This window comes from Sorghum bicolor, chromosome 10 (assembly GCF_000003195.3).
Source record: "Sorghum bicolor cultivar BTx623 chromosome 10, Sorghum_bicolor_NCBIv3, whole genome shotgun sequence".
NCBI classification, from domain to species: domain Eukaryota; kingdom Viridiplantae; phylum Streptophyta; class Magnoliopsida; order Poales; family Poaceae; genus Sorghum; species Sorghum bicolor.
In genome coordinates, this window is record NC_012879.2 from 11798180 (window position 1) to 11814216 (window position 16037).

Below are 16037 nucleotides of genomic sequence, written 5' to 3' on the forward strand. Positions count from 1 at the left end.
GTGCACTTGCAGCCGTCAAAGCAGCCGATGGAGCCGTGACCTCTGGTGCCGTTGGCTGATGATGAGAGGGACCCACATAATCTGGTGGGATTTGTCCTTCCTTGAAAGTTCTTACCACGGCATTGAAAACCGTATTAGACAGTACACCAGCTTGGTTGATCAAAGCTCGGTTAATAGCACTGTCAACCATATCTTGAAGCTTGCTAGGATTGGCTTCAAAGGTAACCTGCCATGGTGCCGGCAATGCATCTTTCTGGATCACCTCGCCGCTCCTGTTTATGCTGAAAGACCTCAGGCATTGCAGCTTGAATTCTTCCATGGCTTGGGCAATAGCTTGCTTCTGCTCATCCTTGAGATTGGCATCCGTCACGGGGATGACGTTCTCCTGATCGAAGTCAGAGATCGACATGTTGATCTTGATCTTGAATCTTGTCCCACCGGGCGTGCCAAAAGATGTGTTGGTGCAAAAGCTGATCTGCAAACACAAAGGGCTAATACCCAATTCGAACGTTAAGGCGTGCCAGCTGATTTGACCTTACTATCAGCAAAGGTGATAACTCGAATACTTTAGTCCTGACAACAGCGATGCGCCCGGATGTCACGGCTAAGAGGTACTCACGCGGAACTTGAGAACACGCCGAGCTTAAGTCGACGAATTCCTAAGAACTCGTAATAAAAGGGAAAAAGTATGACGAAGTCGTCGAAAAGTAGATGCTGGAATATGAGTAAAAACGTGTGTTTGATTGATTGATAGATGTCTCATTACAAAGCCCTAGGGTCCATATTTATACCCTGCTCAAAGAGCTATAACTAAACACGACCAGAATTCGAATTCCAAATTACACGAAATCCGCATACAAAACGACTTAAACAAATAAGGAAATAACTCAGCTATCCCTCGTGACAAATTGAAACTCTTCCACAACCTGATCAGCAGCTTCCAGACTCCCCCTCCGTATCATCGGCAGACTCTTTTGCCATGGTCATCGGCAGACCTCCTCATCATAGTCATCGGCATAGACACATCATCACCTGTAAACTTAGTCACGTCCAACCTCTCCTTTATCGGCAACCATCCTCATCGGCAACTCATCCTGTAAACCACATACTGTCATCTTATCCTGCCATCCCGGACACGTGCCCAAAAACGGTGTCAACAGTAGAGAATAATATATTACTAGCACTTGTTCAAACAAAGAGAATTATGTTCTATTAAATTGATAAGTTAACTAACAACACATGATAAATACAAAGATATAGAAAAATATTTGGGTAATTCGGGTACCTGGGGATATTACTTGAATTACCTAAACTAATTTCGGGTAATCAAAATCGCTATCCGAATTTAGGATCGGGTAGCTCGGTCGGATAATTTGGATCCGGGTCCGGGTAATTCGGGTACGGTAATGGGTATCGGGTAATTTCCGCAGACTTTAGGTTCTCCGCCCTCGCGCGCTCCTCTACCATGGCCGGCGGCGTCGCCTCCGCCTCCGCGTCCCTCCCCGACGTGCCCAAGTCGGCGCCGGCCCCGGAGGAGGCAAGCAGAATCAGCTCCGCGTGGAGCTGTTCAACTACGGCCCCAGATCTGCGTAGGTAAGTACGGGCGTCCTCCAGACCCACCTCCGCCCGTCGCGCTGCCGCCGCTCGCGGCTACCACCTGGAGATCGTTGGTTCGATGCCTGGATTTAGCCAGTTTGTAGGCGAGCTTTTCCCCGTCACAGCATTTCGCGGTTGCTTTCGCCGATTACTCTATAAGCTGCTAGACAAGGAAATTCCGTGGGTGGGAATGGGCTGGAAGTTTCCAGAAGGTCTCCGCGTGCTGCCACGGCCTCTGGAAGGAGGGATCTTTTTGCGACATTCCAGATGCGGGATCTCCCTTTTTAGTTGCAGAATTCTGCTTTGTCGGCTAGCAAAAGCACGCCGTGAAGCAGAAATTGTATTTCTTAAACCTTTATATATGTTGCTTGTGTACCGTATGAACGTTTTCCTTACTGAACTGATATCATCATTTCCCTAAATTTCCAAATGGTTGTGAGATTGACTGGGCTACCCCCTCCTCTGCCGTACTGCAACAACCCTTGCAACTGCAAGGCGTTGGGCAGCAGAGAATGGTGGGGAGACATTTATCCTGCTTGTTGCTTAATCTAGCCAAGCCAAATTTTTGGATGCTTTATTTTACCAACCAAACTTTAGTGTAGTTTGTGTTCCTCTCGTTGTGGTTTCTGGGACCTGTGAGTGCCTTTTTTTCTGTGATATTTTGAGATTGGAGTTACTGTATATTCTTGTTACTTTCTGATTTTGTTGTTGAATATGTCTTTTCAGACTAACGGTGGTGGCCAAGATGATAAAGATATCTGAAAGAGGCATTTTCAGCAACTTGTCAATTCTTCAATGACCTGTGAGTGCCTTTTTCTCAGTTACTTAGATGTCTATATTCCAATATATAAAGAAAAAGAGGAAATTAAGATTCTAAGAACATTAGCCTGAAACTGCAGCTGTCCATATTGATGTTTCAAATTTCAGGGTATGCTGCATTATGCAAAATCTTGTCAGAGACTAAGGCCTTGTTTAGTTGAGGAGATGAAAAGTTTTTGGGTACTGTAGCACTTTCGTTTTTATTTTGTAATTATTGTCCAACCATGGACTAATTAGGCTCAAAAGATTCATCTCGCAAATTACAGACGAACTGTGCAATTAGTTATTTTTTTATCTATATTTAATGTTTCATGCATCATGCATGTGCTACAAGATTCGATGTGATGGGAAATCTTGAAAAGTTTTTGGGTTAACAAGGCCTAATAGTGTTGGCCTGATTGGGCCATTAGTCGCTAGTAGTTTCCTTTGTTTTAGCACAGGCTAGTATCTTCCTGTTTAGCTGTTCTGTCGATGCTTTACTGCTGCAAATAGCTTACACAAACATGTATAAGTATGATCTGTTTTGTTGTATATTGCTTGAAGACACACGTTGCGCTTCATTTTCAGATGGCTAGCTATTCATGATTTGATCAGAGAACCTATTTTTCTTGAATAGTAGGATAGTAGGAGCGCACATCAGTTAACTGTGTGTTGCATATACTGTACAAAAAAGGCGTGTTTAGTATCAATTTCTTGATTGCACATTTATAGGTAGTAAATTGCACATTTAAGTTACTGCAGTTATGGTGTTTAACATGTGCAATATCCAGTCTTTATATATAACTTTCCCACTATTGTCACATAATGTATTCCCAAATAATGAATGGTAAATTGTTGCTTTGTAAGTCATTACTGGGTTTACATCTGCATTGCCACATTGTCACATCACATGATCCTTGTTCCATTCCACTATTTTAGTCATGGGCTTGCGGCACGTGTAGTCCCTATTGTTTCTGGGATTATCTGAAATGAGAGTTGATTAGTTTCTGTGCTCTCCGAGATTTTTATTTGTGTCTAATCATTTAAAATTCGGCTTTTGGATTGATCTGTTGTGGTCTTTATGCTGCTTTTTCTTTTTCTTTTTTCCTTTGCCAAGGGCATTCTAGGATTAACACTACTTTGTTCCTAGCAGGGAGACTAATTGTGAAACGGTAAACCTGACAATGGTTTGGGCTCGAACCAGTTTTTATGGTTTGGTTTTCTTGTTGGGCCAATTCAATTTGGGTGAAAACGGGCTGAGCAGGCTGGTGGGCTGGTTCGGTTTGAGTTATTGCTTAGAGTAGTTTAGTTGGTTTGGTTTTAGACTTAGTGTTTTGGCTTGCTAACGGGCTCAAGCCGTGGTTCCAACCCAGCATCACACCACGGTCTAGCAGCAGCCAATCCATGTCTACTAGTATTTCTATCGTATTACTAGATTTTTTTTTCTATAGGAAAATGACCATAAAGCATAGCATGATGTCATGTTGATGTCAACAAGCTAAGAAACAAGGTCACGCACGGGACTGCTTGCTCCGTGCCGCGCAGCAGTGCATGTCACACGCCACCGCGGCTCCTCGGCGTGGCTCAGCGTGTTGGTGGACGGACGCTACATTTACACCGGCGATGAGCAGCCGTTGGTGAACTTGCTGCACATAGCGTTGGTGCACAGCCTCACGTCTGATTTGGGTTGGCAAATGTATTTTAACGGATTCAACCCACGGAGCCCATGTCTGGTTTGGTTTGCTACGGGCTGATGAAAGTCACGGTGCAAGCTGGTTTGGCTTCTGGGAATGGATGAGTGGACTGGAGTGGGCTAATTAAACAACACATGCACATTTTGGTTTGGTGTGGGTTTGGTGTGGATCCCAGCCCAGTCACGTTGAGAAACGGGGGTCTTTCAAATTTATAGGAGTATGTTTGCTGTAACTACATGAGTGCTTCACAATATATATTCCCTTCTGGTCTACTGGATATGTTCCTCTTAAAAAAGGACCAGTCTAGGAGGAATTATGTGGCTTTATATTAAGAAGAAAATAGGCACCCAAATTCACCTCGACGAAGACTTTTCTTCCTAATAGAACTCTAGTGACTGTGGGTTGTGGCTTCTGCCAATAGGTTTTAACTGTTTATTATGAATTGCGACATGAATGCACATCAGATCATCATGTAAAGTATATAAACAGAGTTGATTCTGCTTTGTTTGTCTTCGCTAACAATTGGAGAACAAAAGTTTATGGTTTTGGTATTACTTTCCTGGATCATTCTGCTGATACATGGTGTTATTAGGTGTTGTATTTATTATTTTTAATTAATGCTGCTGCATTGCTATGCTGTCTGATCAATTTCAGTTCTGCTTGGCCTTTTGTTTTTCTTTTTCCATTGTCAAATTTCCATCACATACAACAATCTCTTATGAGTTGTAACTAATAATCTTGTTGAAGGTTTGTGAGCTGTCACCCTACTTCAGTGTTTGTGGTGAGAGTGTGCCATTGGTGGAATTGGTGTCTGCTGGTCCACATTTTAGGCAGATTTTGGTATAGAGCAGTCGCCTGAAATCTCTGTTAGCTTCAGGCGCTGTTGATGGAGCTTGAAGATCTGTGCACTCTGTTGGGTTTGTATTGAAAACGAACGTGATCCACTGGAAGCCAGACCTGCCAACACGAATGGACCGGGCATTTCAGAATTTCTCGAGCTTGTCGCAGGACGGCGACGGCGACTCTTGTAGCAAACTCCGTGCTCCTCCCAATTGAGCTGCGTTGGAGCCTCCACGTCGTTGATTCAGAGGCTCGATCGCCTCCGCCATTCCTTGAGTCGGCACCTACCTGCGTTCGCTGCATGTTCCGTTGAGGTTTGTTGCTTGAAAATCCCTTGTCACTGCTGATTCGATTTGGTGCTCTTTGATTTTGTTAGTGGTTTTGGTTGGATTGCTTGTAAGAAGTGGATTCGTAGTTAAGTTGGCCTTGCTGACCCTTTTTTATGGGTGAGCTCAATTGTTTTTTTGAGTTAAATGTCGATCTGTAGATCTGGTTTTGCATGATGAGGCTGTTGGTATAATTGTTTCAAACGGAGAGGGAGGAGGTAGAACGGGGAAGAAGCGGCTAGAAAGATTTTATTCTGACCAAGGATCGCACATTCTTTACCAATAAAACAAAGATCATGCATCCTGAAATAAGTATCCCATCTTCAAATATTGATATTTTGTAACTTCCCAACCCTCTAGCTCATTGGCATATTCCTAAAAGTTCATGTAACTGAACCCTACAATCTGTCCCTACCAAGTTTAACCAAACACTTCTAGCCGAAATTGACAACCTGCATATAGCAAGGTGTTATCTTATTATAGGAATATAACATGATTACTACTAGCATTTTCTGATAGGATATTTATCTGATAAGAAGGCATGTCTAGGTAGATGACAGAAATAGGAAAGCGTTTTGGTTTGTGAGCCGAGACTCCTAACACACTGTAGCTTCATGTATTATCCTCAAAAAATGTTCTCTACCTTTCATGTAGATTGTTCATAAACCACAAGAAACAAAACAAAACAAATGGTTAAACCATTTGCAAAACATACATAGAAATACATCTATCTCAACAAAACTGTGGTGTCTTTAAATGAAAGTCCATGGAAGAGCACCTTTTTTTATAGGAAAGAGCACCTTGCTGCTACTGAGCTACCTATATTCATATTGTACATGAACTCATGCAGAAAAAATAGTGTGTTCTGATCTTACAACAAAAGAGATGGAAAAAGAATTGGAGCAAGTACCTCTTACCAATAAATGTATTGGATGAGGCTAGTGATTACAGTAAACAGAAATTGATATGTTCAGAGTATCAGGGCGGAGAGAGCTTAACATGTTCAGAGTTTCAGTTTGATATCCTGAGGCACAGAACAAATGCAATTTTAAATTTAAACCAAGAGCAATCCATAGATAAACCAATCCTCCTTTGTAGTTATGTTTTTAACTGAATCTCTGTTACATAATTGCAAACACCAATAATGTAAATTGCAGTTGTTGAATACTGTAATTGTAGTTCTGAGCATGTGCAATTGATGCTTATTATAGCCGTACCATGCTAATTTGCTATTCTTGTTGCAGTATCTGAACGTGACTCTCTTTCTCTTTTGTTGTGCAGTACATTCTGAGTGTAGGTGAAGGACAAGTTGCCCAGTGCATCAGCGGATCCATAGCTATGGATGTCCCAACACCTTGTGGTCCCCTCTGGTAATCTATGCATCACTAAGCTCCTTATCCTGGCTCTCGTGATTGTTAATCTTTGTGCATAACATTTAGCAGCTTGTTTTTAGTAGTTTCTTGTGATTTGTGCTGACACACCTATTCCTTTGTTTATTGTGATTTGTGCAAGTCCACACCAAATTTTTGTCCTTTTCCTTTCCTAGAAAAAAATGTTTCTTGTGATTTGTGGTAACACATTTTTTGCTTTGTTTATTGTGATTTGTGCAAGCCCACACCAAATTTTTGTTCTTGTCTTTTCATAGAAAAAAATTGTTATTTATGATTTGTGCCAACACATTTAAGCTATTTGTCTTTGTCATAGTATAGAAAAAAGATTGTAATTTGTTACATGTGATTTTTGCCAGCACAGACAACATTTTTGTCCTTGTCTTTCCATAGAAAAAATTGTTATTTGTGATTTGTGCCAACATATTTTTGTTATTTGTCTTTGTCATACTACAAAAAAAATTGTAATCTATTTATTGTGAAAATGTAATCATTTACAGCTGCATGGTGGGCTCCAAAACTGTAACACCATAAATTTTGCTTCTTTGAAAATAGAGCTAAAATAATTTATTTGGTATTTCTGTGCTCATGAAAATATAGTAAAATAAAATTTTTCCTTAAATTAAAATTTATTATAGGGTTTAGCAACGTTGTTGTGCATACATGCTGGTACATATGTTTTATGTGATGATATAATAGAAAAATAATCTTTCGAAGGACGTAATTTTCTCCTTCCTAAACCAGACGTTGGCTTTCCTTCTTGTGCTTTTCCTTGGATCACGACTGTAAATATCAAAGCTACTCCACGCATCTTCTTTTAAACCCTTAAATACTCTAATCGAATCCATCAGTACCCAACGCAATCCGCCGCCGCCGCCGCTGAGTTATTCGTCGATCTGCCATTGGAGTGTTCTCTGCTCATGCATAAAAGCCAAGCCTCTACGTTGTTTTCCTGGTCAAGAATCGTATCTTCTTGCTCCCCGCACAGAAACGTGCAGCGCCCAAGCCCTAACTAGCCAACACGCACTAAGCGCCGTTCAAATCCCCGCCGCCGCCGGCTCGCTTCGCATTGTCGTCCCCAGGAGAAGTTTTGCCAAGCAGGCACGGAGTTGATCTTGATCCATGGTTTATCCTCATCTACTCACCATGGGAGTTTATTGCTCAAGTGAAGATGTGTGGCCGCCTCAATTTTGTGGCACCGTCAGGTTCGCGTGGAGGTGAGATCGCAATAAGAAAATCAGCAGTTGTTCCTCTCCCAATGGCGCACTTGATTTTTCTCTCTCTCACCTGCGCTATTCCATCAAGAATCACTGACCGATCTTCTTCAACAGTTGCCATCCACCGTCGGAGTGTGCAAAGCCGAGCGGCCGTGGTCATCTTGTCTACCTTCGGCTGTAAACGCTTTCAACAATCAACACCCAGCCTTGTCCTCCACTGTGGTCGTTCATGCTGAAGCAAGGTGATGCCCCTGAAGCATCGTCGAGACACCTGCCGCTGCCACTGGCTAACTAGAAACAACACGTCCAGCAATCTTTTCTCTAATGAAGCCGAAGAAAGCCGGTGCTATCTGCTGTACTGTACACAAGCAAAGCAAGTTCGTCTTTCACCTGCTATTCTGAAAACAAAGGCCATGCATACATATACGCGAGCAAGTAAATCCCCTCATGCTGCAGCAGAAGTAATTGCCATTATTGGAAGAATTTATCCTCTACTTTTGCTTTCTTGTATGTAAGCCTTTTATCTATCCACCTTTATTCCTTTGCTGTTTTCATATCTAAATTCTGTCTTAGTTCCATCTTGTTGCGTTGCGCTAGTGTTACGGCATCTATGTGTTAGTGTTTAGGATCAGCATGTCACATGTCTATCTATTTTATGATTTAAATATTAATTTGATTAATAAGTTTGCAACACGTTTCTAAATAAAAGCAGCATATGAAAATACCAAATTAAACATGTTTCATTGTAAATTGTTTAGTCTAAACATGATCGTTTAATATACTCACTTAGGTGTTCCCATACGTTTATTTTTTTCCTTTGTTAAAAAAAATAAGTTTAACTTGTCTAAATTATACGGCATTGTTTATAAATAAAACATGAATAGATTCAATCTGAGTTTTGAATTAAATTATATTTTGAATAATCTAGACTTAATGCTTTCATATGGTTTTGCTCTATTAATCAAGCTCGTAGTTTTTCTTTTACAATATAAATGTTACGATAGTCTGTTTATTATAGCGATAGTTCTGCTATTAGCGTTTCTTCTGACCTCGTAGCACTAGTTATTTATTATCTTATATGGTGTATTGTTCTTAGTTGTTTTGTTTGTTGTTTGTATGTTTACCTTTGTGTGGTGCTTGCTACGAGTAGACGAGAACCGTTTATGGGTGATGATGATCAGAAGATGATGACCGAAGGCTCATGGTGTGAGAATTGAGCAATTGGATTAAGGCAAGTATAGCATTTGGATTTTATTTCTGTGACCATGATCCTGTGACTAGATTAATGTTAAGTAATAGACGATAAAAATGACTTTTTAGCAACTTGATGATTTATCTGTACGTGATCACCCGGGACAACAGTGTAACCATGAGGGCTATAATGGCTCTGGCTTTAGCTCAGTATGAAGACCTTTTTTAGCTTGTTAGCGGTTACCCGAAAGGGCGCTAGAGGGGCTGAACCGACACGGGTATAGTGCGAGCCTCTGTCCCTATGTGTATAGGCTGCGCGTCATTGTGCCATTCGGAAGGGGGTATCTATATCTGCTCGCGAAGGAAACCTTGCGGCCCTAACATGTTAGACGAACTTTTGAAAGGCTTCATAGTGATCCCTGCCGACCTCCCTAGGAAGGGGGTTAAGAGACTAGCTACCTCGGGCGAAAGGGTAAATCATGACTCATGGGTAAAGATGTACAACCTCTGCAGAGTGTTAAAACTAGTATACTAGCCGAGCTCACGGTCAGGAGCGGCCTTGGGGACATCTACATTAAGGGTGATGAATCTTGTGTGTTAAATATGCTTATTATTTATTATTTAATGCTTTACATTATTTATGTCACATTGATCATGAGATTGTGGGATCTATACAATCTAGTTGCTATACTTGTGGAGTTCGACATGGACTCACTCTTGCTATTTCCCCACTCCCCTCAGGAGAAATTTTGGGCTTGTGATCAACCAGTCAGTTAGATCCTGTACAGTGAAGTTAATACCCAAAGTTGGAGTTATCTATCCGCTGTTTGTTACTAAAGGTTATCTCTTTTATACTAAGTACGTTATATATTTATGCATTGTCTTTTGATATTACCCCTTATTTGTAGCTATATGTGAGATTTGGCTTCTAAAACTCACATATGGTGCATATCTGGTTTTGTTCTTAAAATCGGGTATTACAAAAACTGGCAGCAGAAAGGTATGTATTTGTGTAACAGTACTTGTGTCTCATTATTTCCTTGGTGGTTCTGATGGTGTAGTGGTAGTAGGTTTTATCTTAAAGTACATTTTCTCCCTAACTGCATACATATGGAGTAGAAATTGCATTTTCAAAGAACAAGACAACTAGAAAGAGGGTCACTGGTACATGGGCTCCAAAACTGGCAGCAGAAAGGTATGTATTTGTGTAACAGTACTTGTGTCTCATTATTTCCTTGGTGGTTCTGATGGTGTAGTGGTAGTAGGTTTTATCTTAAAGTACATTTTCTCCCTAACTGCATACATATGGAGTAGAAATTGCATTTTCGATAAGTAATAGTTACACTAATTGAAATGTGCAATTTTCTTTTCCATTGTCTGAAATTATCAGCATGGTATAAATGGTAGAACAATTGATTCTGCCTTCAAATTTGTGGAGTTTATAATTCGTGCTGTATCTAAACTTGACTATGTCTTGAAGAAATTATCAGATACTAATCCCACTTTAGATTCTTTTGCACTACCAGGCTGCAGATCTAAACAAATATTTGTAGATGGGATCTTCATGAAATCAACATAAACTTCACGCAATTTTGCAATGGAATGGTGATGCACTCTATACTGAATCTAGATTACATGAATAAAGAAAGGTGGAGATGAATTCAAGAGAAGATTGGATTGCACATGAAGTACCTTGGTCACCTCTTCTGGGTCGGTGTTCTCCATCTCCTTTGCCACGGACCCTTTTTTTTTGGTCTCCGGTCGCCTCTTCTGCTTTGTTTTTTTTTATCTCCTAACTGTCGATCTGTTTGTTTCTTGTAGCAGGGCTTTTGGGGATAGTGAGGAGGATTGCTACCGTAATAGTGGTTTTGTCTTTTTTTTAATTACTTGGCTGAATTTTTAAAAAAACATAGTAAATCACAGTAAAATTATAAAAAAAAATCTAATTTTCTTAGACCCCACATGAGTATATATACATAATGAATATATAATATATGTTTGCTTTACTCCAACAAAATAATTATAGGAGCTGTAGCTATGAATTATTTGAATTAATTATAGAAAATCATAGATCTAAAGCTATGTAACACCCAAAAATTTTATTTATTTAAAATAGATGAATTGAATTTAAATGAATTTATTTTGTGAGCATTTTCAATATAGGAAAATAAATAAATTTGGAGAAATTAAAATTTAATATAAGTTTAGAATAATAATTTTTGTTGCATACATGCTGGTGCACTTCTTTTATGTGATGAGTGGTTTTGAAGAAAGGAATTTGAATTCAAAAATTCATTTGGAAAAGAGTTTGAAAATTTTGTTTGGAAAATAAAAAGGAAAAAGCCTTTCTCTCTCCTGCTTTCTTCTTTTCGCCCATTTTGGCCCAAACCCCGCGCCCCCTTCCTGGGCCACGGCCCAGCCAGCTCCCCCTCCCCCTCTCTCTCTCTCCCCGCTTACAGGCCGGGCCCGTCTGTCAGCATCTCCTTCCCCAACTGCCCACCCCGATTCCCTCTCTCTCTCTCTCTCTCTCAGCTCAAACTGCCGAGCCGCCCTCCGCGCCCACGATCTCCCCCCCCCCGCGCCTCGGTCTTTAAGTTGGAGAGCCCCCCGTGCGCCCGAGCCGTTCTCCTCACCCACTTTGCCTTCCCCTCCCTTTCTCTGTCTTGATTGGGAAGTTCCGAGCGCCGCCGTGGTGGAGTTTTTGTTTGGCCGAGCTTCTTCCCCCGTAATCCCCTTGCCGAGCTCCGTTTTGGTCCCGCGAAATCGCCTAGTTTCTTCTTATTTTTCTCGCCTCGGTTCTCTCTCTAACTGCCGTCGTGTGTCCCATTTTAGTATGTTGCACAGGAGCATCCTCGCCGCCGTCGAGCCGTCCTAGCCCTTGCTCTCGGCGTAGTCGGGTTCGCGGTGAGCTCCTCTTGCCTCCCGTGCTCTTGGATTGAAGTTTCGTCCACCGTAGTGTGTTTTTCTCTACTCCGGCGAACTCCTGGCCATGGCGCCACCGTGAACCTTCTCGGAAACCACCTCCTCGACCGCGTTTATGGTTTGGAACGGACTCGCATCGCTCTCCTCTTTCTCCCAGTGCAAACGGAATCGAAAACCATGCACCGTAGGTCTTTATTCTCTTGCTCTGGCGAGCTTCCTTGCGGCCGGCCATGGTGGCCACCGTGTTCTTCCCGTAGCTGCCGTCCCCTTCCTCTCTCTCTTTTTTTATTTTTCTTTTAATCCAGCGCGTTCAAGCTTGATCCAACGGCTAGAATCGCTTAATACCCCTTCATGTGATACTTTGTTAAAGAGTCCCTCAAAAATCTTGATTTTGCGCGCGCAGTCCTCGGCCAGAGGGAATTTCCAGGATTTAATTCATTTATTTAAATTCGTTTAGACTCTGCTTTATTTACAGAATTGCCACCATATTGTTTTAGCTATAAAATCGTCGTTTGAACTCCGAATCGATCCGTTCAAGTTGCGTTAGTTTCGTAATTTCGTAAGCTTCACGTTGGTACCACTGTTGTTTAGGTTTACCACTGTTAGATTTTCTAGTTAATTACAAGTCCGTAGATTGCTGTTGAAATCCCGTTAAAAGCGTAACTTTCGCGTCGTAAGTCCGTTTTTCGTCAATTTCGCGTTGATGTGATCGCAGCAGCACGTAGATGATTTTTGGAAAACTTTTATTTAATTTATTTACTGCAGGTGTACTATTCTAACTTTAGGAATTATTCTCTTGCATGTTTGTCTTGGTATGCGTGATGATTGTGATGTGTTGATCGAGCCCAGACGGTGAGGAGTATTTCGGGAGTCCGGAGCTCTTTGGGGACCAGCAGGAGTACGTGAACCAAGGCAAGTATAGCATGGGCCTACTTTGTTGTCCTACTCATTTTTAAGCATTTCACCCTGCATGTGTATAATATTGCAAACTATAAAGACATCCTAGCTGTTGATGACAATTACCTTGTTTCCGAGGGTTTTTATTGCATATGGGTAGAAGTGCTACTGCTCTAACTCCAATTATATATGATCTGAAATCAGTGATGGAATCATGGTTAATTGATTAAACATGATTATGATAAATGGAACATAGGGCTATGGTACAAATGACCGTTGGTCATGTTGTCCTAGACCCTCCGTAAGGACGTATCTGTCGGCAAAAGTTGGGACTTACAGTGCAACCGGGAGAGTCACATGGCTCTGACTTGAGCTCAGTAATAGGATCTTTTCTAATTCGTTAGAGGTTACCCGAAAGGGCGCAAGAGGGGCTTGCCACTTTGGGTGTAGTGCTGCTCCTGTTTCTATGAGTATAGCCGCGATGGAAATGTGCCATAGAAAAGGGAGGTTTTCTACATCTGCCTGCCCAGGAAACCTCGCGGCCCTAACTGGTTAGAATAGGCCTATGGAAGGCTTCGTAGTGTACCCTGCCCGCTCACCTTGGTAGTGTTTGGGGGTCGACGGACCCCGGGTATATGGGCAACACGACTCACGGTGAAAGTGCAAAACCTCTGCAGAGTGTATAACTGTTATAACAGCCATGCTCACGGTCACGAGCGGCCCGGAAAACTCACACTGGTTACTGATGGCTTTATGGTACATGATGATGTATAATTATGCTTTAATGTGACATAATGACTTACTATGGTTCTAATAACTGATCATATGGGATATTTGGGAGCTTAAGCATAAACTAATAGTAATTAATGATAAAATACTGACCTACTAAAAAGCTGATGCAGTAAACCTAGTCTAGCCTGTTTGAGCCTCATAAATCCTCATGCTATGCTTGTGGGGTACGATATGTACTCACGCTTGTATATTTCTTTTCTTTGGATAAAATCCCGGATGGGTAACAGATGGTGGTAGCTATAAGGACTACCCGGAGGACTATTAGGCTTGTGCTTCACCAGTCGACCTTCCCTGTGTGAGGGCCATGAAATAGTTATCTTAGTTTATCTTATTTATATTTTCGCTGTTGTACCAGACTCTGATGTAATAACTACGTTTGTTGTAAACACTGCGATGATGGTATTTAATTTGTGGCTTATGTGTATGATTGATCTCTGGGCGCACATAAATTTATGCATTCAATTTCGTCCTTGAAATTGGGTGTGACAAATTGGTATCAGAGCCAGGTTGACTGTAGGACGCAAGCCTAGGTAGCAATGGTTGATATAGTATCTTTGTTTTATTTATTTAATGCTTTCTACCTTACTTTTTGTTATTTTATAAAATTTATTATGTTTATATCACTTATTCTATTGCTAAAATGTTGATCTAATCTTAAAATTAAATTTATAGATGCCGCCTGTCACGAGGTCTCGCCGTGCCAGCACCAGGAGCTACATCTCTCAGTTCACGCCCCAGTCGTCCCAGCCAGTGGTGGACATCTCCGACGACGAGACTGTCCCTATGGAGGAAGAGGATCCGACGATGATGACAGAGGTGGATGATGATGATGAAAACTGGATGGACTCTCCTGTAGCAGCTGCACCTGTTCCACCCATTGCACCCGCGTCACCAGCTGTTCCAGTGGCACCTGCTGCACCTACACCACCAGCTCCACCAGTTGCACCTGCTGCCCCTGCTGTACCAGAGGTGGTGCCTCTAGATGGTCCTGAGGAAGAAGACCCAGGATGGACTACCACTATCCACTACAAGTATCCTTCACTGACAGCCTACTTCCACAACTTGCTTAGGGAGATGTTGGATGCTTACTATGCTGATAAGGAGATTGGCATCAGGTACTGCTGTGCAGAGTACACACACCCCTATGAGGCCACATACTGGAGGTCGGATCTTACCATCACAGTGGGGAATGAGGCACATGACAGCTATATGGTAGAGAGCATTCACGGTCACATTGCTAGGCGAGCTGAGGCACAGGACAGCATGGAGGACGCCGTCCAGATGGCGTACACTCACTACCATGGCCTTCGCTATGAGGCCATGACAGCAGACCAGTACAAGTTCCTCCCTCGCCATGATTCTACTATTGGTACTTGGTCCATCGAGAACCCGCAGGAGGTTGACACGCCATTGGATGCAACTGTTAGGCATATGCATGTCCTGCAGATGGCCAATGATGATCTACAGGAGGAGCTACGTGACCAGTAGGATTCCCTAGATCGCTTCCAAGAGATGGTTGACAGCCTTACAGAGCAGCTTGAGTTGCCACCGCTCTACAAGAAGAAGACCGCACCACCTAGCATCTCCGGCGACGCACCATAGGCCTAGGATGCCATAGTTGTTTTATTTCGTAGTCCCGTTGTGTCAGTTGAGTTGAAGTGTTTGTGAACAATTGATGTGTCCGTTGAATTTGTTTATGTATTTTCATGATTCGAATCTTTGTAATGACTGCTGGAAGGTTGTGGATTTATCCACAAACTTCTGTTATCTTAAGTTTATTGATCGAATGCTTAGTTGGGTTGGTATATTCTGCTGTTGCTGTGCTGTTTTTCTGGAACAGCCTGTGATGTTTAACTTTTATCTCTTAAGTGGTACGTCCAAAAACTCTGAAATTTTTGTGGAGGAAACTAGACTGATGTATCTCTCATTTGCAACTGGAACCATGTCAAAACCTGCTCGGGTCTGGGAGATATCCTTGTTACAATCTGGGACTATTGCGCAGACTAGAACACAGAACAGATTCGCTTTACCCCTGTTTTTGATCAAGATAATGTCAGAATCTGTAAAAGTGGTCTGAACAAAAGTTGTAAAAAATTTCATAAGCTTTCCAAACATGTATGGCACGCCTCTGTTGGATCAGAAAAACTCGAGTTATGAGTTAAATACTGCACTGCTGATTTTGCATCTTGTCCAGAAAAATTTCAGCAAAGCTTATTTGATATTATAATCAGTTTATAATTATGGAAAGACCTCTAAAAGCTTATTCCTTTGTTGGAAACAGATGGCTGATGAAGGAGGAAGAGACCGTGGTCGAGGTTGAGGCCGTGGCCGTGGACGTGGCCGTGGCGCACCGGTGGATCCACCGCCACCACCACA

General features: G+C 42.0%; 1 protein-coding gene and 1 long non-coding RNA gene across 10 annotated transcripts; both read left to right on the forward strand.

Annotated features, from left to right (window-relative positions):
* LOC110431428 lies at nt 1210-9191 on the forward strand. 2 transcript variants are annotated; one of them, XR_002448916.1, is made up of 6 exons: nt 1210-1593; nt 2323-2398; nt 4836-5242; nt 6536-7859; nt 7974-8370; nt 9010-9191. It is a non-coding gene; the product is annotated as an uncharacterized LOC110431428 (long non-coding RNA). The 2 variants fall into 2 exon arrangements; XR_002448915.1 differs by having other exon boundaries at nt 7974-8366.
* On the forward strand, nt 9835-15468 carry LOC110431427. Of its 8 annotated transcripts, none has more exons than XM_021450549.1 (5): nt 9919-10245; nt 10577-10760; nt 10872-10906; nt 12822-12884; nt 14334-15468. In XM_021450549.1, the coding sequence occupies exon 5, from the start codon at nt 14334-14336 to the stop codon at nt 15147-15149; it is 816 nt and encodes a 271-aa protein (XP_021306224.1). In that variant the 5' UTR covers nt 9919-10245; nt 10577-10760; nt 10872-10906; nt 12822-12884; the 3' UTR covers nt 15150-15468. The 8 variants fall into 8 exon arrangements, with proteins under 8 accessions (XP_021306221.1, XP_021306224.1, XP_021306226.1 ...); XM_021450551.1 differs by having other exon boundaries at nt 10875-10906; XM_021450553.1 differs by lacking the exon at nt 10872-10906 and having other exon boundaries at nt 9982-10050; nt 10170-10245.

Bases quoted from the DNA above. Each gene is read 5' to 3' on its own strand.
- LOC110431427 (XM_021450546.1), top strand. From the start codon at position 14,334: ATGCCGCCTGTCACGAGGTCTCGCCGTGCCAGCACCAGGAGCTACATC.